The 24035-nt window shown below is 30.6% G+C and overlaps 1 protein-coding gene and 1 long non-coding RNA gene across 4 annotated transcripts in view; one reads left to right on the forward strand and one right to left on the reverse strand.

The window, feature by feature from the left end:
• LOC111630925 (solute carrier family 12 member 6-like) overlaps window positions 1-24035 on the reverse strand; it is a 132875-nt gene that overhangs the window by 7504 nt on the left and 101336 nt on the right. Inside the window, exons 16-18 of the mRNA XM_023375084.1 lie at window positions 22571-22764; window positions 17428-17507; window positions 4118-4206 (exon numbers count right to left, since the gene is read on the reverse strand). Of these exons, the coding sequence (XP_023230852.1) occupies window positions 4118-4206; window positions 17428-17507; window positions 22571-22764 (363 nt within the window). The remainder of the gene's footprint in view (window positions 1-4117; window positions 4207-17427; window positions 17508-22570; window positions 22765-24035) is intronic.
• Window positions 1282-22573, forward strand: LOC111630926. 3 transcript variants are annotated; one of them, XR_002757606.1, is made up of 4 exons: window positions 1282-2041; window positions 2116-2480; window positions 2543-2719; window positions 20379-22573. It is a non-coding gene; the product is annotated as an uncharacterized LOC111630926 (long non-coding RNA). The 3 variants fall into 3 exon arrangements; XR_002757605.1 differs by having other exon boundaries at window positions 2561-2719; XR_002757604.1 differs by having other exon boundaries at window positions 2116-2719.

Below are 24035 nucleotides of genomic sequence, written 5' to 3' on the forward strand. Positions count from 1 at the left end.
GATACCTGTGTATGTATGTATATACAAATATCACAAGGTATCCCTTATATATATCTCAGGTATCCGCTTGACATCTTATCAATTTAAAAGTACCTTCCCACCAAAGAGGCCACACAAAACTTAATACTTTTCTTTTCAGATCAATGAAATATTTGCCAGAAGAAGAAAATACAACTGGGGATGCTTAATGACAGACACATGCCCAAATAAATAACCATGTTTGGTGCCTACTGTCAGGAAACACACAAGCTGATGTATTGGCATGTAAGTAAGTGTTTGTTTTGTTTTGAATTTTCAATTAGTTTACACTTTTTGTATGTTTAGCAGAATGGAACACTTTTGACCTCTCATTTCCACAGCACCAACTATCATCAATTATGTACAGTGGGTGATCAGTTAATGAACAGATCGGATAACAAACACTTTCACGAAAGATTTTTATGATCAGATAACGAACATATGTTCGGATAATGAACACTTCACTGAACAAACACAAGAAGAAGCGACGTAAATAACGAATACCGATTGGTCTTCCTTTGTCTCAGGCAACAATTCGAAACTTTTCGGAGTGCGGGAGACGTCGACAACGACATTCTACCCAGTATATACTGATCGGATAGTATTCCCCCAAACTTTGAAACTCTCCCTTGTATTTCTTTTTTATTTCTATATACAGTAGACCCCCCTATAACACTGTAGATAATTCCGTGTTATATGAATTCCATGTTGTACGACTCACTTAGATTTTACAAATACGTGAGCTGATCACAGCCCAGCACACGTATTTGTAAAATCTAAGTGACTCGTATAACATGGAATTCATATAACACGGAATTATCTACAGTGTTATAGAGGGGTCTACTGGTATTTTATATTTCTTTTAAGTTTTCTTCTGAAAATGCGGATTTATGTCGATATCTGCTATTAAAGATCTTTTGAAGAAGTGGAAGGATGTCAGAACAACGGTCTTAAAATGGCATTCAAACCAGGTTGAGGCTAATAGGCCTATAGATCTCTACAATTACAATGCTATTAATTACTTCTGAAAAATCGTGAAGAAAACAGAAAAGCAATCGACATTGTGGGGGTTAAAGAATCTGTCCAAACAGAAAAAAAAACACGACTAATAAAAATGCAAGACTGCGTATATATGTATTTTTATTATTACATGTGAATAAACGTAGTAAGAAAGTATATATTTTTAAATTTTTTTTTGGGGGTCTCCAGAACGAATTAATCAAATTCCCATAGAAACCTATGGTAAATTGATAATCAGTTAACGAACAATTCGGATAGCGAACAAAGTCTTGGAATGGATTATGTTCGTTAACCGATCACCCACTGTAATTTGTGAACAGGTGCACAAAACTTTGCCAATTGGTTGTGGCTGTTGAGATCAAGGTTACCTGCCTCATTGCTTGCAATCTCGTGAATGTAACTGCAAGAGCATCATCTCTGTATCTGATTGATAATTGGCCAATTGTATAGCCACTGTGTGCAATGATTTACATTTGCATTGGCTACTGGTAACTGTATTGGGACTGATGCAGCATTACATCTTAATGGCAGATGACTGAGTCCAATCAAATTGAAGTTTCTCAATGAGCATTTTTATTGGTTCTACGGAATAAATTGACCCAATATGTGATGATCAGAGATATCGTGCAATTTTATGAGAAAGATGAATGGAAATCATGAGTGACATCATAATGCATATCTCAGCAGCATTAGACAACATACTGCTCAGCAAAACAATCACTCTTGTATGTTGCACAAGTGCAAGCACACTGCATGCAATTATTTGTAAATCCTGGTTATATGTAGAAGAACAGAATTGAAGGCTTTTTTGATGTTTTTCATTGTATTTTGTTGTATTCTTTTAGGTGGAGAACAAGAACAGACAAGTTCTTTGGCAGCACATGCTTAGATACATTGCTCCAGGAACAACTATAGTTTCCAACAGTGTATCCCAATATCAAGGCTATATGGCTTTAAAACTTTCTTTCAAGAAACCCAAACCACAGTCAATGAGCCAAGGGAGGTAAGGAACAGCTGCAATGTGTTAATAGAATCAAATAAAGGAACATTACTGAAATTCTAATTATTTCTGTGCAGATTTGTTGACATTGATGATCCTGAAGCCCATTCTCAAAAATCCAGAATCAAATTTAATGGCTAAAAGTCCATGATGATGATATGAATGGGCAGGAGTCTGCAAGTTAACAGAAGGTGCTTCAGACAGGAATCACATTCTATGTCTACAGAATGTGATTCCTGTCTGAAGCAATAACACCATCAGTATAATTCCAGCATTTTCTCGAGAACATCACAGCTATCTAATTAGGCTCCAGTCAAAAGTGCCTCCAATTCTTCAAGACTGGAATGCTTACTGACTATCTGTCAATCAACAAGTTATCCTATTTCAATGTTATCATGCATGAGGATGATGATGAGGAACAGCAGGGAGAGATGACCACGTAGTGAGTGCAGTTTGTGTGTGTAGTACATGTAACCAATGTAAACCTGTAAATGTAAAATATAGATTAAATGATTTTTCAAGCAATATCAAGCACCTTTGTCATCGATCCCCAGAACCTAGTAGAAAGTTGGGCCCAATGACTTCACCCTATTCTTTACTGAACATCCAGAAGAGGCCAATTGTTGCTGGGTAGCCAGAAGACATTGTGAAAGACATGGATGAAGAAAGACATTGTCAAAAGTAAGTGTACAGTATTTTTTTTAGCCTCATGTATTTTAAATGTCGATGTTCCTACATCAGCAGTTAAAATACATAAGGCATGGTAGAGATAGCTGTAAAGTGTGACACTGGCAAATCTATTTATATGGTAGTAATAGCTGAACTCGAATCAGTGAAACTTAGCTTAAAGAAGGACGGACAGACAGATGAATACCAGTGCAAATTTATAAATCTACAATTTTTAAAAATTGCAGTCCAAACATAACTAAAACTTAACAATGCAGTAAAAAACTTTCATTTATTCTTCCTTCGAATATGTTAAGTGTTCTGTTCGATCTGGCAATGAGACAACAAGGTGTCAAACTGTTCAACTGGAGTTAAATAGGTTAACTCACTGAACTTCTATAGCAATAATTTGAAATCAAACTTATCAAAAACAATATTAACAAGAGTGGATCATGATGTCAATAAGACAAAAGAAAAACTTTCTTGTAATTTTTTTATTTTTCGTTTTAAATAGTAGAATTCAATATTATTTATTTTTTAATACTATTTTTTTTATTTTATTTTTTTAACTGTTCTGGAATTACAATATTCTTGCATCATTTTTTTTAAAACCAATATCATCAAATTTAATGGTATCTAAAAAACTGATTGAAATTGAAAACATCACTAAATGATGGCCTAAATAAAATCGGGCTATAATTCCGCTAATTTTAATAATTAATAATAAGTAATTTGCTACTAGAGTTAGACGTCATCTCTTAACTGAATTAATAATTATAATTTTAGTAATTTATTAAATAATTTAGAACCATCTGGAAGAAAAGAACTGACCCATGGCAGGTCTTCAACATGCAGCCTCTGCCTGCCTGGGGGTTGAAGCTCCACCCCGAGTCAGTTCTTTTCTTCCAGATGGTTCTAAATTATTTAATAAATTACTAAAATTATAATTATTAATTTAGTTAAGACATGACATCTAACTCTAGTAGCAAATTACTTAGTATTAATTATTAAAATTAGCGGAATTACGTTTGGTGACGTTTCTATATACATACTGGGCTTCACAATGAAATCGAAGACTTTAGTTTTTTTTTTTTTTTTGTTTGTAGATATTTATTTTAGTTTCCTGAATTCATTCTATAATAGAGAGGTTGTGGCCAACGTTTTCATTGTGAAAACATGAATGTCCGACATTCATGTTTTCAGGATGAAAATGTCAGCTGCAACCTCCCTAATGTAATCTGAATCAACTGATTCACTTTCAATAGTGAACTAGCATATTGATGCTTTAATTTTTTGATATTGCAAGTAAAACTCTCTTTTCAATTTGTGTGCAAGATATCATAATTGTTACAATTAGTTATTTATTATTTATTATTGAATATGTTGTAAAATAATAATAATAAAACAACATACATGTGGCATAATCCTTCAGGTACATTATTTGCAACTAATACATCAGCAAATCCTTTCACTTTTTCTTCTACCATCACATTTTTCAGAGTCTGAAAGTAATTGAAACAATGATGTGGATAGTTCATATCTTAATATATAATAAAGAAAAACATTGTTAAAATGGAGTATGAAATTTACATAAATATTTATGTTTTTGACTATACACAAATAGATATTTTTTCATATAAAAACCTTGAATATGAAATTTTACTAGTACAGCTGTCCCTTGATAGTCCGACGCACCTCCCGTCAAGGTACCCATCCCCGTTACTTGTCTGCTTGCACAGAAGCATGTCGCGACATAAAATCTCCCCACCCAATTCTTACACAATGACACACATTTTGTGTGTTTTCCGTGACAGTTTTGTTTGAACACTTGGAGTAGGGAATATTGTAGGCTATTGCTAGCAAAACAATGCCAAATATGTAATCACTTTCGTTAATCCGGACACTTTTGGTAATCTGACACCCCTTTGGTCCCATACCTGTCAGATTATCAAGGGACAGCTGTATTATATATTGTATACATTATTAAAACATTTAGATATCTGATCGTTTTGATAAACTTTTGATATACTGCACTACAATAACAATAGCAATCTTATCTCCAATCTGTTAGCATTAACTGGATTTCTGAATCCAATTAATTATGAACTATTATTTATTGTGACATCCTCACAATGCTGGGCTGCAATTTTTAACCATCTTTTAATTAAAAACAACCACATGACTTCTGGTTGAGACCAGAAGTTTGTTCAGGGTTTCCAGCCCCTAAGTTTTCTGTATCTGGTCTCAATTTTCATCTAACTATTCTCGAGATTAACAAAGGGCAGACAAACAGTGGAAATGTATAGGTCTGCAATTTGAGGGCTGCAGTTTATTAAATACAGTTTAGTATTATAGAATTTATTGATTTATTTATTTTCAAATATAATCAGTAAAGTCCTTGTGGTCTAGAGGTTACTGCCTTCAAAACATAACAATAAAAAATCTCCTATATGAAAACATTTAGACTATACATAAGTAAGAAAAATTAAAAAATGTATTGTTTTTTTATATTTTTAATTTGTTCATGCTTATTCAATATAATAGATATCACATTTCAAAATTTTTTGGAATGCTTACTAAGTAGTAGTCAGTTTTAGTAGTCTTGCCCCTATATGTCATATTTTTCCTGTTATAATGGAGTTGTGCCGATCATCTATCTAACTCTATTTGGGGAAAAATTTTTGAATTGAAATAACTTGACTTCAGGACCAAAATGGGAATTTGTATATAATTAATCAGGGCCTCCTGCCCCTACGCTTTCTAGACAAGATATAGAAATATCTGGTCTTGGTTTTCATCTAACTCTGTTCTCAAGATTAAGGAATGACAAACAGACAGATGGATGCCAGTGGGAATTTATAAATCTACAATTTCTACTGACCCAGCTCAGTTATATATAACAGAGGGAAGGTATGGCGATTGGTCAAAGAATAATCTCTCCCAAGATTTTTACATTTTTGGACTCGGGACCTTAAAACATCAAAAAATGCAAAAAAATATTATTTACTATATGTATGGATGTTAGTGAGTGAGTGACGGTGTCTGTGTGGAGCATGATTTTGTTCACCCTCTTTGAAGGCTTAATAACGCCCGTGCTTTTTGTTAAAAATTTCTGAAATTTTGCAGAGAAGTTTGTTTATTAGGGGGGTTGATGCTATTAAATTTTCGTACTTATAGATCGAGAGAGTGGAGAGAGAAAGGGGGGTCATGTGCCATATCTTGAATAGAGTCGGACTTAATAATGATTTTACTCTTTATTAGCATTTACAATTTGTTTTTTTTTATAAAACTCATTTTTACTCTAAAAATTAAGCTTTTTGCCATTTTATAAGAATTAAAAATATAAAAAGCTTTTCTTAATAAAATATAACAAATTACATCACATGGAGTTTTAAAATGTTGCTGGATTTTTGAAAATTGCAGCCCAATAACAATATTGATTTAGAGATTACTCTTTCTTTATGATAATTTTTATCAAAGAACTATGACCCCATTGTAAATAATGTTTTCAATTGTTAATATGTTCTTCTTGTCCTTAATTACTTATATTATCCTTGTGTCCACTGGACATTCTTGTGAACTAGGACTAGTTATACTGAGAGAAGAGAAATGTACCATTTCCAATTAAGGTACATTTATTGTAATGTAATCTTGTATGCCACTACAATCAAGCATTTCAGGCAGATGTTCAATTGTAGTGGCATACAAGATTATGTTACAATAAATATATCTTAATTGGAAATGGTGTGGTTCTCTTCTCTCAGTATAACAAGTCCTAGTTCACAAGAATGTTCAGTGGACACAAGCATAATATTAATATAACGCTTTCAATTATTGAATAATGTAGAAACCTATAACTCAGTTTTCATATACATTTGTGTTCCAAGAAAATCAAATGCTTATATTAATGAAATGCTGTGTTAAATTTAGCATTTAATGAAAAACATACAGAATTATTATATTTACTCAAATGTAAGAGAGACATTTTTCAGGTTTTAGTATCTCTGAAAACAGAACGTGTAATTCGATGTAACACAATGATTCCAAAACTTTTCTGAGTTATCACAACCTTAGTTCTATAAAGTTATACCCATTGCCCCCAACTTATTCTCCCTTGTACGAAAGGCTTGAAAATATTCTTAGAAAAACTTTTCTATGAAACTTACACTTGTGGAGAACAATGTATGTTAAGGACATATCTGAAAATCATTAAATGCAATGTTTCTTCTTACCCATTTTAAAAGAGAAAAAGGAAAGGTGGTCAGTGACCCAACTTTTGCCTATGGTCACTATTCAGTATGTTGCCTCCAGCACCCCCTGCCACCCATTTGCTTCTTTTTGTCCCTACTAGATTTACTCACTGTCCACAGGGGGCATCAGCACTCACTTTGGGAACCACTGATTTTAATACATCATGATTATTGACCTCGAGTGCCATGTGTCTTATTTCTCTGTCACTAGTCATTGTGTCATTTTAATGATTTTATTAAATCTATATTTGTAATATAAAATATATAACCCTTTCATTGGCAGGTTTTATTTTTGTCTAGTAATGCCTAGCAGTAGGTCTTGCCTGGCAGGTTAATCATTTCAAGGCTATCGAGTACAAGAAATTCTCGGGAGGGCTGGTATTGCTAAAAATAGCAAGCACGAAAAATTCTTGTCTGAAGGATTAAGAGGTCAATTGAACTAAGTCTTGTTGGTCTATTATATTGTAATAATGTCATAAGTGTTTGTATGAAAATCCCAGTAAAAGTTGTGCAGTAGTCTTTCAAAAAAAATGTTGCATTTTCAACGTTTCAAATGCATTGAGAATGATTACATGTAGGTATCAAATTCAGAATCAATTCAGAAGAGCCTAATTTGGAAAGTGACGACTTTTCCAACTTTGATACCACAGAAGACAATAATGTATAACTTATTTTACTTGCAATAAATTTATCAGGTTGCATAATTAAAAAAAAAAAAATTCATTGGTTAGCATGTAGAAATTAAAGTGCATCTTAGATTTGATGGTGTCTTACATTCGAGTAAATAAGGCAAAATTTTAAAAATGAAAAAGTGCCAGTAGAATTTGTAAAATAAGTATATGATGATAATTTTTTTCAGGAAATGCATTAATATCTAATTGATGATTTTAATTAATTAATTGATTTAAACTGTTATATTTACAACTGAGTTTTATTTTAAAAATCTTATTATAAATGCATTTCTGATATATTGTTTTACTTAAGCACTTGTCTTCCTATTTTTATAGTTTTGATGTACAGTAAGACCCCACTTAGCACTGCCTCACTTAACGCTGATTCGATATAATGAGGTCTGCTCAAAGCCTAAAGTAAAGCTCAAAATTTACGTTGATTTAAATTATTGTGGCATTTCATTGATTTGTATATAATACAATTATTTACGAACACAAACCAATCAGCAAAAGGTGGCAAAAGGTGTACTTTTTTAAATCTATGTTTGATGCAATTTTGGAAAAAATATATCATTATGGATGTCATAGGAAATATCAACTTTGCTTGGCAAGAATTAACTGATAAATGCACAAACGAAGTATGGAAGAAGTTATGTCTGAAGGTATTCAAGAATTCTCAATGAGAAAAGCCTATCGCTGTATCATTAGATTGACCAAACTCATCCTAATTGATATAGCAGGATTAGGAGATATAGACGAGCAGGATATTGAGGAGTTACAGAGGTTTATGGTGAGAGCCTTACCAACAACAACCTTCAAGAACTGGCAGAACACTGAATTCATGTGCAATTGGAAAATAGAGATTCTGAAAACAAAGAACCCAGAGAATTTATTTATAGATTTCCTTAGTAAAAGTGTGGTAAGATAACTGAAATCATTGATCAAATTGTAGCAAATGATCCAGATTTTGAAAGGAGTGCAAAAGCAAAACAAGGCATTTTGGATGTGATCTTCTGCTTCTGACATTTGCTCAAGGAAAGAAAAAAGTGACAAATGAAACTTTACGACTTTATTGCAAAAGAACAAGAATTTCAGAAAAGTCAGTACCTTCATCACAAAAAATGAACTTTACATTTCTGTGTGCCTGTTTATGTGTTATTTAACATGTATTATTATACAAATTAACTTAAAAATAATAAATTTTACTTTAATTTTAAGTTAATTTTTGGTCGTGTGTCCCCTATCCCTATTTACTCTGTTAAAATGACCATCAGTTAACGAACAATTCGGATAGCGAACAAAGTCTTNTTGGCCCACTTGAATTTAAGAAATACTTTGCGTAAAGCATCGGTGAAGTCTTCGGGTCGACTTAAGTTGTATCCTCTGAGAGAAATCCAAAACTGTGGATCTTTAATGTATTTCAAGTATAGTCTCAGCCACGATTCCGTGAAATTACTCCCGGCCATATGAGGAGAATTCTCCAGTTCTGTCGTTAATTTCTCTAGATTATTCTGAATGTTTGGATCGGAGTAATCCAGTGACGAGGTAACAATTATCTGGACTCTATCTCGATATTTCGAATAGAACGTATATTCATCACGAAGGAAGTTTATCATGTAAGAATTGTCGCTAAATGCTTTATTGATACCTGTCGTTGATCGAGTATATTTCGTGAAATAGATTCCTCCAGCGAAATACGATAGAAAAAGAATAATAATAGCTGCTTTTACAATTGGAAACGTTAGTATCTTTCCTAAATGATTTTTGTAACAAGTCATTGTTGTGTTGTTTTCGTTATCTTCACTTGAATAACAGCCATACTTTATAAATCCCAGAAAGCCTATTAGAAAAAATAAAGAAATAAATATAAAACTTTTAAAGTGAAAAAAAAATAAAAAAAATATTTTAATCGAAACGAAATGAGAATGTAAATGTTATTCTAATCTTATTTGTAAATGTATGAAAGATAACAACTTTAAATTCATTATTTCTTTTCTAAGAATTACTTCATTATTATTTCAAGCGTTTAATTAATTAGTTTATTTATTCGCTAAAATTCATTAATTTAAAGTTTACATTCCCAAACTAAAAAGAAAATACTAATTTTTTAAAATTTTTATTTGTTAATATGCATGTTATAATTAATTAGAAGCATCAAATTTAATCCTGGTCCAATGTCCCATACTCTTCCTCTTTCCCTTCCTTCAAAGCCATCCATATCATCAATTGGAATACGTCAAAGATTGCCTTGTGAACCAGCTCTGAAATCTCACAGCTGGAATGTTTTTTCTCTTTATTGGATTCGTTTACTACTGTACCTCAAAATTTGGTTTCTTTCTTAGAAGAACAATTTGATGCCATCCTGATAAAACTCAAGGACTTATCTACTAAATTTGAATGGCTGGTTAATTTGCATAAAGACTTTGAATATTGTCTCACTAATGTAGAGTAGAAGGTAGCAGAACTAACTAATTCAGCTCTACTTTTGACTTCTGAAACTTCTTAGTTTTTATATTTATTGGATTCATTGTTCAATGATGTAAGTGAAATAATATCATTATTGCTGGATTACAACAGAAATTTTGAGTTTAGCTTCCAACATTCTGTCTTTTATTAAAAGATCCAACAGTGATATTATTTCCATGAAAACTTTTAATAAAATTTCAAAAATAATTTGGTGTTAGTAGAACTTGATCTTGTTTCTGATTAAAAAACTGATTTATAGGAATTTGCATAATATTCAAATGAAAGACAAGTATTCCAGGGTCACGATTTTTGATGATTTATATTGGATATCAAGAATTTGGTGGAAGAATCTCATTCCTTTTTACAGAGATTAAGGGAAATAATTCTTTGTTTGTGAGAGCTGACTGTTTAATAATGACAACTTCACTTTCAATTTATTAAAAAATAGATTGATGAAGATCAAACCTTTTTTCTTACCAAGGAAGCTGATAAATCGTCAAGTGGTGGAAAACTAGGAAATTTATCTGATGTTTCCTACTCAGAAGATTCTTTTAATTTAAAAGTTTTTCTTAGAATAGTCATGGTTCATTAAATTCTAATTTTGCTGACTTGATCTTTATTGATTTTGTATTTTCATATCACATTGTTGCTATAACAGGAATGTAAATGATATTTTCAATGAAAACTTTCATCTTTGCTTCTCAATACTGGTTTATTGAATTTTTAGCATATAAATCCAAAGGTCCTGGAAGGCCATCTGGAGGTCTGATGTTGATAATCTCTTGGAAATTTGGTGAGTTAGAAACTTGTTATCTTTCTGATAATTTTTATTATTGCTAGACTTACATTTGACAAAGTTTTGTTTACTGATCGTTCTAAACTTTTGATTATTTGAATTTATCTTTCCATAAATAATCATGAATCTCTGATTGAGAATCTTGGTAGATTAATACTTGAATTTAAGGATAATGATGATATTTTGATTCTTGGTGATACTAATGCTTGAATTACTTCTGAAATAGATACACTATATACTGGTCCTATTTAAATTTTTTATAATATTAGAAAATCTAATGATAATTCTTACCTCTATAATTAAAAATCTTATTTAAATTTTGTTAAATCTTTTGGCTTGATTTTTGTAAATGATTGCCCCGTTACTGATTTCCCGGAAAATTTTACATTCATTTCCCCTTTTGGAGTATCTATCGTTGATTTAATTATTATGAACTCAAAATTAGTTAATTTAATAGACTAAAATTTTGAATAAATTTAATTCTGATCATCTCCCAGTCTTATTGTTTTTTTTGATTCAATTCCCTTCTTCCTACTAAAAGCCTGCTTGCAGAAGTTTTCCACTTTGTATCGAAACCTTCAAGTTTGGATAAGTGTTTGTCTAATGTTGTTAAGAGACATGAAGATTTTAAGTGCAGATTCTTTTTGGATTCTTTGTCTTACTATTCATCCTTCATTGATATGATTCTTGAATCTGCAGCTCAAAGCAGTATGTTTATTACATATGATTGTTCAAGGAATTTTCTGAAGTTTTGGTTTGATAGAGACTGTCTCAACTGAAGAAATGTAAAAATTGGGCTTTACAGTCTTTTAGGAGATCAAGATCTAGACAACATTTCATTATTTATTCTAAATTAAACAAAAATAAAAAATTTTGGTAGCTTGTTAATAAATTTATAATTAAAAAACCTGTATATAATACCCTATCACTAAATGGTTGGACTATTTGAAAGCTTTTTTTATGGACCTCCTCTTGCTATATTTTCTGATTGCATTGATAACAATGTGGATCCACTATTGGATGAACCTTTTTTCCTTTAATGAATTGCTGTCTGTTGTGTGTTCTCTGAAAAATAATAAAGCCCCTGGCTTGGATAATATTAAAGTTGAGATTATTTAAAACATTATTCAGAAGAGATTTTATCATTTGTTGTCTCTGCATAATAGTTTGAGTTAATTCTTCTTTTCCTTCAAGTTGGAAGAGTATTTATTTTAAAATGATTTATAAGAGGGGCAGTCATTCAAGATCCTTTGAATTATCATCCAATATTGTTAATAAGTGTAATCAGAAAAATTTTCTCCTCATTACTGGTTAATTGTTTGAAGCTTTGGCTTGATCATTTTCATACTATATCTTTTAGTCAGGGCTTTTGTAGCAAACAGAGGCATGAGATATAATCTATTTTCTTTTCTCAGAGTTTTGCAAGTAGTTTTGTCTAAAAAAACATAATAAAGATTATGTTGAATTTATTTCTGTCAAAAGCATTTGACTCAATTGACCATATTTTATGGTTTAAGCTTTTTCAGATAGATGATTAATAAAAGAATAGATGCCTAAGACAATTGTTTTCTAGCACTGCTAATCATTGTATTAGAATATGTAATTTCTAATATAGATCTCCCTCAAGGCAAACCACTTAGCCCCATTCTTTTTATTTCTTTATCAATGATTATCTGAATTTTTTCATAGGTATACCTATATTATTATGACTATCTTTGTTGATTATGCATTATCATATTTCGTATTGTGTATTTGTACTCATCACTTAGTTATGCCTCGTGATACTAGGTACATACTCAATTCTGTACCTAATAAAGAATTATGTATGTATCAGCGCTAATTGAAGTGAATTGTCTTCTATTTGCAGACAATATTGCAGCACTTTCTTATTCTCCTAATGGTCTTCAGCAAAAACTTTACCTTTTACAGGATTATTGTGGGACTAATAGATTACATATTAATGAGATTAAATCTAAGGTGATGATTTTTCAGAGAGAGAGTAGGCTGGGAAAGAATGACAAATTCTATTTATTCAATTCTGATTTGGAAATGGTGTCATCCTATAAATATTCAGGTATTTATTTTACTCCATAGATCTTTTTTTCTTTTCATTTAGACAAAGTAATTATGAAATTTAAACTTAAGTTTTATTAAATTAGCAGAAGATTGCTTCATTCTGATCATAAACTTGCTAAGTCATATTTTCAGCTGTTTGATTCCTCGATATGGTCAAGTTTGGGTTTGTTTCCTATTTGGGGTCCATGTCTTGTTGACAGACTGGAGAAAACTCAATTGACATTCATTAGATTGATTTTTCATCTTAATCATTCGGTGTCTGGACCTGTTTTGAGATCTGAATTGGATAGCCCACCATTGGCTATAAGTTTAACTATGGCTATTTTTTGTTACTGGTTCAAGATTCTAGAGCTGCTAGAGCGATGGTTCTTAACCAGTGTTCTGCAAACCTATCTCAAGCGTTCCATGAAAGAAAGATTTTAAAGTTTTTATTCAAACTTATTCCCACTGCTATATTGATAGATAATTCCATGCTTCTATTTTATTCAATATATTAAAGTTTATTAGTTTATTGATTCATTGTTTCATGAGAATAGTAAACATGGAATTGCTTATCAATTTTTGAATATATTGATGTTAATGCTCTGTGTAATAAAAAGTATATGAATGATGTTCTGCAGCCTCAGAAAGGCTGAGAACCACTGTGCTAGTCTGATCTCAGGAAGTTGGTTTATAAGAAATTAAAATTAGTAAGCACAAATATTTTGCTCATAACTTGGTTTTCCTCAATGGAGCATTTATTGTCTAATTTGGGATATTCACTTTTCTGATAAAAGGGTCTTGTTGGCTGAACTTCAACAATCTTTCAGAGATAAATATTGGGCTCAAGATAGTCTTTATATAGAGCAGAAGTATAGTTTGTTGAAAAATTCTTTAGCTTTTCCATGGACATCTCAAAGTTAACCTTATAATTTAAATTTAAAAACAAATAAATTTTTCATAATACAACTGTGGTTTAACAAATATATATATATATATTTTTAAATGGATGTAGAAGTAATGTAATACATTGTTCCAATTGTTCCTTTCATAATCTTTATTTTGAAATGTTAAAAATCATTTCTTTGTATCTTGTGAATTTACCAAGCATTTAAAAAGTAATTTATGATCTTATGAAGAATATTTAAATCAATTAACAAAAAATTAAGTTCTGTAACATTATATAAATATTTTTGTTATTTAGTAGTTTATTTCAATAAATATGTTACAATAGTTTTCTAAATTCAACTCATACAACTGTACCTGGATAATGATAATTATCATAATGTATGTAACTATGTGATCTTTTAAACTTTTTGTACCCCACTTGTTAAGGCAAAAAGCAGTATCAAATAAATGACTGACTGACTGATTTAAAATAAAAATTTCAGAAAGTTATCAGGTATTAGAGATGAAGTTCAAATTTTTTAAAGTTATGAAATGGCTAACTTAAGTATGGCAATGAAGGAAATACTCTTTGGATTAATTATCTGCAGGGTTACAATTAGTTGTTCAGTAGTACATATTTAAAAATATATGTTTTATATCTGCTTATTAAAAATAATGTTGCAAATAATTACATTTGAAAGACAATATTGTTATTGGTGGGAGACTATCCCACAATTCACAAACAATTACTAACAATGGTTCTTTATTCTTTTATTGATATATTTTGTAATACTTACATAATATAAATTTATAATTGATTTTGGTTGGTTCTCTTCAAGTTAATTCTCAGTAATTTATATTTATATAATTATTTTTATATTCTGATAATATTATAATATATTATATCTATTTTTCATATTATTACTATTATTGTTTCGTAACTGATCTATTATTTTATTGTAATTATCATCTCACATCAATGATTTTTCTACCTAGTATTACCATTCTAGTTTCTACATAAATATATAATTTTATAATTCAAATGTTATAACAGTATAAAACTATTCAATAATCTAAACAGTATGGTAGTTAATAGCTATCTTGGATATATTCAAATCCAAGAGTCTCATTTAAACTCTTGTTGATGATGATAGCATTGCATTCCCATGTTATGCAAAAACTGCTTGTTGCTATCCTCTCCATATAGACAGACATTTCCAAGCATATCAAAATTTAACAAATTAATACAAATTCAGTAATTATTAAATTTCTAACATAGGCACTTAAATATATCACAAAAAAGATGAAACAGAATACGACTAATCGCCAAACACCTTTCTTACTTTTTCCAAAGGTCAATTTAATAAAAAAATAGATAAGAAAAATGTTTTCTAAAATACAATAGTTTGAATACTACATGATGCTATTTAAAATAAGATCAGCAATGGACAAAGCAAAATCAGCTATGATATACAACCTAAGAGTATATAAATAAACCATAGCCAACTCATTAAAGCAACACACGGGTGATCTGCCAATGTGGGAATGCCTCCCAGGAGCCATAGGGACCTAAGTACACCTAAACAGGGGTCTGCTTCCCTCTTTTATGGAAAACTGGCCCTATTTACATGTTACAAATGAGAAGAAAACTGCATGTGGCCAGCCCATTGGTGAGGCATGAACTCATGACCAATTACCAGTGTTCAGTGTTTTTATCCACATGGCCACTGGTGGGCTAGCATATTTTGGTACTTGAGTTCATCTTGATTTCCCATCAGTTAGGCTAGAGCTATGCTTTTGCTTGTGACATGATTTCCTATTCAATACCATACACCAACGGTTCCCAACCTTTTTCGGGTGGCGACCCCCTTTTTATAAAAGCCAAGTGACCCGCGACCCCGATACAATTGAAAAAGGTATTTTTAATAAGATAATTAAAAAACAATGAAATTAGTTTTTTAGTATAATTTTATTTTAAATTATGTTTAATAATTAATTTAATGAGATGGTTGAAATTGCATGTATTATTAATTAAGACACCATTAAAAATAAATATTGCATTATAGTGAAAATTTTGTTTTAGTTTACTGCATAAGTTGGCGACCCCACAGAAAACTCATCGCGACCCCCTTCTGGGTCGCGACCCATAGGTTGGGAACCCGTGCCATACACAATGCTCAGAATTACAACTGACAAATACTAGACTTAATGCATTTAGTATGCTAGTCATCATTTCTCACATTTAACAATTGGACATACCTACAGAACCATGATAACCTGATGGGTAGCCTGGTTTCTGTGGATTTGTGTGAAATGGATAATTGTTAGCTTGAAGTTCACATCTTGGGGAAAATCCTACCTAATATGCTGTTATTTCTGTTTTATGGAAAACAGATGAAACTTAACACTGATGAATTATTATAAACATTTAAAACAACAATTATGATTTAGTATTAGATCTTGACCAATCTAACAACAGCAATGTCCACTGTTTATACCTGAATATTTAGAGCTCTGCAAAGATAGAATGAATTTATCACAAATCCTATTCCCAAGCTTTCTTCATACCAGCTAACTCTAGCAATTCCAAAACCGTTAAAACAGATGTGTTTTGGACACTACTTAGGTGGGCTTGAACCCGTTGTTCCTGCATAGACAATGTATTGCATTAAAATGAGCAAATTAAAAATACCGCAATAGAGCATGGCTTCAGCAGAAAGCTCATTACTGATTTAGCATATAATATAGAATGAAGGTTTATGTTGTTCTTTGTTTAACTTAGATTAACAAATTATTAAAAGATTAAAAATTATAAATGCATAATTTTGGATTTTGACCCTAGACTGAACAGGAATTACACAAAACTGGCTAAAGATATAAGCATACCACATTACATACAAATGGAATCCTACAGTATTCAGATTATACTGCCTTTTCCATTTGTCAGTTAAACAAAAAATGGGAATCTTAAGTCCCTCATCAGCTTGCACAAGCTGATGAGGGACTTAAGGTCCGAAATGCATTTTTTTTTTGGAAAAATAAAGTGATTTTCTAACGCTGGTCTTGTGTCCAGTGATGGTGTAATAAGTCTACTATGTTGGCCTTTCTTTATTGCTAATCATATGATGATAAATAATATTAATTGATAACATAGGTTCCAAACACCATTAAAATATTTAATGTGTATATATTAATACAAGCTATATATACATGTGTAAAATTTGAACTGTTCTATTTTAGAAAATACAAAAGCTTTTTTGTTATTTGAATGGCTTAATAACATGAAGCAAATCCTAAAAGGGAACAAAAACATTTGTTTTTCTGATTTTTTATTAAATTGACTGCTGGAAAAGTAAGAAAGGGGTTTGGTGATTAGTTCTAACAAAGACAATTTATCTATTAAAACTGCAAGTTTCTAATTATTCAGTCAATAACTAATCAAATTATAGCTCAGTGATTTTTAACAATTTTTTTATGATTTAATCTTTCAAAATTATAATTTTTGATCATATTACATTTATAATTTAAATTTAAAGTTGTACAAATAAAAATTGTCTTAAGAATTTCAAAAATAATGTGACTATATCTTAAAAATACCTGTTTTGCAGCTTGGGCTTCACTGTATTTCTGAGTAAAGTCTCCTTCAATTACTGACCTTATGAGACAAAGTCCTTTACCTGAAAACAAAAATCTTATTTTATTTGAAATCATTTATATGTTCTGTTACATTTAGATTACACAGGTAATTAGAAGTAATAGAATTGTTTCCTAACAAAGATATGATATATGAATTCAGTGAAATAAGAGGTCAAAATTTAATTAAATTGTATCTTCAGATTACCTTGTCTCTATAATCAGAAACAAAATCTTATTTCAAACAGTTATCTGAGTTTTACTGTAACAATTTTTGTATAAAGAAATTTTCATCAAAAATATTATAAGTATATAAAACTATCTAATTAATCTAACCAGTGTAGTAGTTAATATTTAACTACACCCTGACACAACTTGACATATATGTTTTTCTTTTTGATAGCAAATTTAATTTAATTTCATTTATTTATGTGTTTTATATAATCTTACATTATTATTTAACTGGTTAATGTCAGGTGTAAATTTTCTATTTTAAAAATATCCTAGAACAGCATGCATATCCTATGTTCGAATATTATTGAGCCAAAAGTTAAGTCAAATAGAAGGCCCAAAAACATTTCTCTTGTAATTAAGAAGTTGGTTTTCTTAAATGGCTGCATTTTATTATCAAAAAAGGTATCAGCTTTACAGAAATTTAGAATAAAGAAGTTTTTAAGAAAAAAATTTGAAAGTATATTCATTTTAAAATTTTTAGATCATTTTGTTAATTTCCAGATTCAAAGATTTAGTGATGTCTTCTTTTCTACTTATTAAGCACAAAATTCTTAAATATCATAATACACAGCTGTTTCACTATTCTGTAAATGAGTACTTGGTATGATCGTAGCATTTTCCCAAAGAACATCAACACTTCTGCATAATATAACTCTGCCTTGGAAAAAACAGTTTTATTCCTAATCATATTATGTCTACTAATTAGACCTCCAAAATTCCGCATTGTATGCATTATCAGTATAATATCCTATAATGATGTGATGTCTGTTACAGACAAGAATTTTTTAAATACTAGCTTTCTTCAACTCTAAAAGACTGCATTTTGTTTTTTACCTATTGGTAAACTATGAAATTTCTTAATAATTACCATTTTAGGCTCATTAAGTGAGCTTGAATGACATTATTAGGCTTTTTTAATAACTTTAGACTAATGATCTATAAATCTAGATTTCAATGAAAAATAGTGTATTTTGGCAATCTAATTTATTGTAAGCATATAGTTTATATTTCTGTGAGAGTTAATCTTTTTAATTACTGTAAGAAGTTAAGTCATATTGCTAATTAGAGAATATAGATATTAACAGGAATTATTTTTACATGTTTGCTCATAACATTCAACAGAGACTTTTTTAAGCTTAAGATAATGATTGAGATACATTCAGTTCTAATTATTATTTTAAAATCAACTGAATAAAGTGGATAAATGCCAAGTGTTTTAATAATAACACAGTCTTGTGTTCAATAGTAAATATTTTAAAATAGTTGAATTTAAAATCTGAAGATGAGAGCAATTGTCCACAACCTGAAAAATAATTTCAAAGCAGAGTTTAATCTATTTAAGTAAGAAATTTTCTTAAATAGAAACATTTTATATGGAAAAAACTTACACCTCTTTTATAAAGATAAATGGTTTACATGGGAAAAGTCTCAATTTTAATTTTAATGTGAGAACTTCTTAACTGTATTTCAAATTCATTTTTTATTGATAAAATAATAGATGCAGATGAAGATTTTGAAAGGTACCTTCATCTGCATCTATTCAATAAGAGTGAAAATGTTGTCACCTGATTTTTAAGATTTGGTTGCTATGGTCCATGCCCAAGAAAGAAATTCAACTGGCTTAGAAAATCACAGGTTCATAAAAAAACTTGAACTCTGCACTCTATATTTCAATTTTTCTTCAGTGGAAGTACCTATATCTATCTATTCATGATCTATTTTCAAAAGATATAAAGTATATTCGTAGGCCAACTGGTTTAAATTCATTGACATCTGTGTCCCTTCAATTTTGGCTGCTTTTAAGTCAATCCTCTAAGGTTGCTGATCAAATGCTTGATTCTCTTTAGACAAAACAAGATAAACAGTGGAAAGTCTCTTCTCAGCTTACCAATCATCATGATCTAGATCTTAATTTTAGCCAATAGCCAATAAAGACTTTAATATAAATCAGTATATTAACTAAAATATTATAATATATGTTACTTATTAACCAGATGTTTCCTTTTTTAGTTTACATATATTTACAGGGTGACTAATAAATATTTTAAATAAGGTTTATATTAAATATAAGGTAACTTTATTATTTGTCTTATTTATTCTATTTCAAATGTTTCCTATTAACTTTATACTGCTTATTAGGGAAATTGTATATGTCATTGTATACAATTATTTTTGTTCATTAATAAAGTTTACCTGTAGTATGATGGTATCCTCTTAGAATTACTGCTGCTGCATTTTCAGTCAAAATCTTCATGTGGAGAATTGAGTACTTCATCTTTAAGTCCCCATTCACATATCTTATCCCCTTCTATACATTAAGTATATTGATGACATTGGCCTGATAAGACTTCCATGAGGAATTTTGGATTAGATGGAAAAATGTTATTTAAGACATGGAATGGCCTTCCATGTCTTAAATAACATTTTTTCATCTAAATAAATATAGATAGATAAATTGTTAAATCAAAAGGAATGAAGAAAGTAATCTATATTTAAATTTCAATCTATTGATAATTTCCTTTTTTTACTTTCTTTTTATACAATAGGTTCAAGCTGTATTGTGCAATGTATTTATATGTATAACTTGACTTAGGAAGTGAATTATTTATATAGTATATATTTTTCTTTCATTAATGATATTTTTTCAATACATATTGATTTTTTTACTTTTATTACTACAGACAATCACTACAAACTCTTATGAGCCATTCCTGGAAAACTATAACTGTGTTCAACTGAGCATTATCTTGATGGACAATGGTTATTTCAGACCAGCAAGCAGGCTGCATGCCACTCAAAAATAAAGACAGAATTGAAGTTGGATTGAAGAATTGAAGTTTAAGATCATTGTTTGGCACTTCAGCTCAACAGTGGTCCATCACACACATACACAATGATCATCCATTCCCAAACAGAATTGGAATTTGTTGTTAAAGACTAGTGTTGCGCTGATAACTGATTGATAAATTGATTTTGACACTGCAACAACACTCTAGTGCGAATTTTCTGACAGCTGGGGAAATTATGATGATTATTATATCAAGTGACCAAAAAAGTTTGTCCACATATTTTCCATTAGAATGATACCTGAAACTTTGTGCAGTTTTCTGTTGTGTGTCATAGTGATCAGATAATATCAGGAAGAAGAAACAGGCAGTTCATGAAACAGTGAAGAGTGAGGAAAAAGATGGTTAACCTGACTGCAGTTATTCAAGAGTGCTTACTCTATGAGTTTAAACTGGGCACTATTGTGATTCAAGCATCCCACAAGATAAGTGTAGTATTTGGAAAGAATACAGTGAGCCCAAAAGTGCTCAGAAAATTTTCATTGGATGATGAGGACTCTTGAAGATGCACCTCGCAAGAGAAGACAGCATCATTGATGAGGATAAACTGAAAGTGGCCATTGAGTTAATGCAAGACAAACATGATTTAACTTTTTTGCAAACTCCTATGTGAATGTTAAACCATTTGATTGCATTTTCATAGCCTAGGAAAATTCTGGAAGCTGAGCAAATGGATTTCATGTGAACTGAGTGCCAATAACAAGCTTCAGAGGCTTATGATCTGCTTGTTGCTGCCTTTAAAATCCAATAATGAGCCATTTTTAGACTGGTTGTTGATGTATGATAAAAATGAGTTAAATATGACAACACCAAATGTTTCTATCATTGGTTATTGTCCAGTGAATCTCTACTGCATATGCCAAAGCCAAATGTCCATTGATAGAAAACTTTTTGTTGTGTGTCTCGTAACCAACAGCTGGAATTGCTCATTATGAGTTTCTTTCCCTTGGCCAAACAATCACTGCAAATATCTACTCAGAACAATTGCAATGGTCCAAGATGCACTGCTCCAGAAACAACCTACACTCATTAATTGCAAAGGTATTGTGTTCCTTCAAGACAATGTGTGACTCCACAGCCTTAGTTGGAAAATTCTATCCCATCCTCCATTACCATCAGACAACACCTTTTTTCGCACTGGAAAATCATATGCACAACTGATAGTTTTGAAACTGAGCAGCACTGGCAACAGGATTGAAGGATTTCTTCACTTCTAAAAATTGGGACTTTTCCCAATTTTTAGGAGTGGTATTTACAAACTTGTGTCTCGTTGAAATTAGGCTGTACATTGTGATGGTGCTAACTTTACTGAATAAAATATCTTCATTCACTTTTTACCTCAAAACCACACAAACTTTTTTGGTCACCTGATAATTATTAACAAATACCAATATAAAAATTGCCAATAAAAGTCAGTATTCATCTAGATTATTGATAACAATAAATTTTAGTTTAAGTTTGATATATTAGTTATTGACACAGCACTATTGATAATTTTCTGTATTCAATATTTTTCGGTATTTATTGAAATTTACCAATTATCAATATAATAAAGAAATCTCTGTATCAAACCCAATATTGATATAGCACTGACCTACTAAAGTCCCATGCTGCTACTTTGTCACGGCACCTCTGCAAATGAAACCCACAATATTGAGATGCTAACAGCAGTAACAGTGCATGCAATTTTGCCTCTGATAGTTGCCTGCCAATGGTACAGGAAGAATCAAATAACAAGTATACTAAGAATTATGAACACAGTCTCTGTGAGCCTTTTTATAGAATAATGGGAAAGAAATTTTAAGGCCATCTGGCTGCTTACCCAGCATGCAATCAGATCTTGACTGTAATTATTTACATACCTGTCTAAGACATATCTGGATGTTGAGTTTTGTAATAATTGGTCAATTCTATCTGGGTATATAGCTTTTTTTGTCAATGAGTATATTTATTTAGATTCTATAAATTACTGATAAGAATTGAATTACAATAAAAGTAATAAAGTTTTGAAAAGTTTATTTCATTACCTGCTTTAAGTTGTGATGCAAATGAAATCACTTTGCGATATTTTGGTATTAGTTCATCATTAAGTTTGCACAAAAGAAGAACTTGTGGCCTGTAGTTTTTAGTATGAGGTGGTCCTTCTTCTAGACGGAGTAAACTGTAACGTGCAGCCGATAATGCTAAACCTCTTATTCCATCTCCCCATTCCTTTTCAGCTCTAAAAACAGACATCAAATTTATTAACAATAATATAACATATTTCATAAACATAATTTCTGAAAAATTAACATAAAAAAATTACTTATGTAGTATTATTTGTAAGCAAATATCTTTTAAGATTTATATTTTCATATTGTTTTAATTATGTAATACTATCTTTGATGATAATTTTTATCATTATTACTAAATGCTAAATATTAAGGATATCAAAACAATAAAATACACCATAAGCAATGACATCTTATTATAAATCTAATGTTTTTAATCTACTTAATAGACCATCATCAGAATATTGAACACTTAGAAATAGAACATGGAAACATTTGAAAAAATTAAATACTTAATTACATCAAAAAATAACATCTATTACAGTCGACCCCCCTATAACACTGTTGATTTTTCCGTTTTATATGAATTCCATGTTGTACGAGTCACTTAGATTTTACAAATACATGTGCTGGGCTGTGAACGGCTCATATATTTGTAAAATCTAAGTGACTCGTACAACATGGAATTCATATAAAATGGAATTATCAACAGTGTTATAGGGGGGGTCAACTGTATAACAATAATTCTGTGCCCACAGTTTTACAACAAAAATAAATAAAAAACAAAATACATAATTCATTAGTTATGTATTTTGTTTTTTATTTTTATTATATTTATAACAGTGTGTGTAATATTTGCATTAAAACTGTATTGATGTGAATGTCCTTCACAAGTTATTTAATACCTACTTTCAGACATTAGAGAGGTTGAGGTGCACGTTTTAAACGTGTATGTGTGACGTTCGGCGCTGCTTTCCCGTAAGCCTAAAAGTTTGACAATGGTGTTTGGATAGTCGGTGGAATCACGCTCGACATTTCAAACACCATCGTTAAACTTTTAGGCTTACGGGAAAGCGGCGCCGAACGTCACACGTACACGTTTACAATGTGCGCCTCAACCTCTCTATTGCTAAGAGATTCAGTGTCTTTTGCATTTAAACATTTGCCCACTAACTTGTGTATAAATATTTTCATTTTTTCCTCTGTATACCCATGAGTTGGAGAACTGATATTTCTGATGATCTTTATCTCGTTTCATAGTATCAATATCCTCAGTGCTAATGAAGCAGGCTAAAGCTGTGTTGTTTCTTCTACTATGTGTATCATATTTATGAGTGAGGTTCCTCCTATTATAACCAAGATAGGCTATGTTCATGGTAATGTTGTTCATCTTAGCTGGTGTCTTTTAGATTCTTGTTTAAAAATAACTACCGAAACTGGA

The sequence above is a fragment of the Centruroides sculpturatus genome, unplaced genomic scaffold (assembly GCF_000671375.1).
Source record: "Centruroides sculpturatus isolate CEXI.00-Female unplaced genomic scaffold, Cexi_2.0 scaffold653, whole genome shotgun sequence".
Taxonomy (NCBI): domain Eukaryota; kingdom Metazoa; phylum Arthropoda; class Arachnida; order Scorpiones; family Buthidae; genus Centruroides; species Centruroides sculpturatus.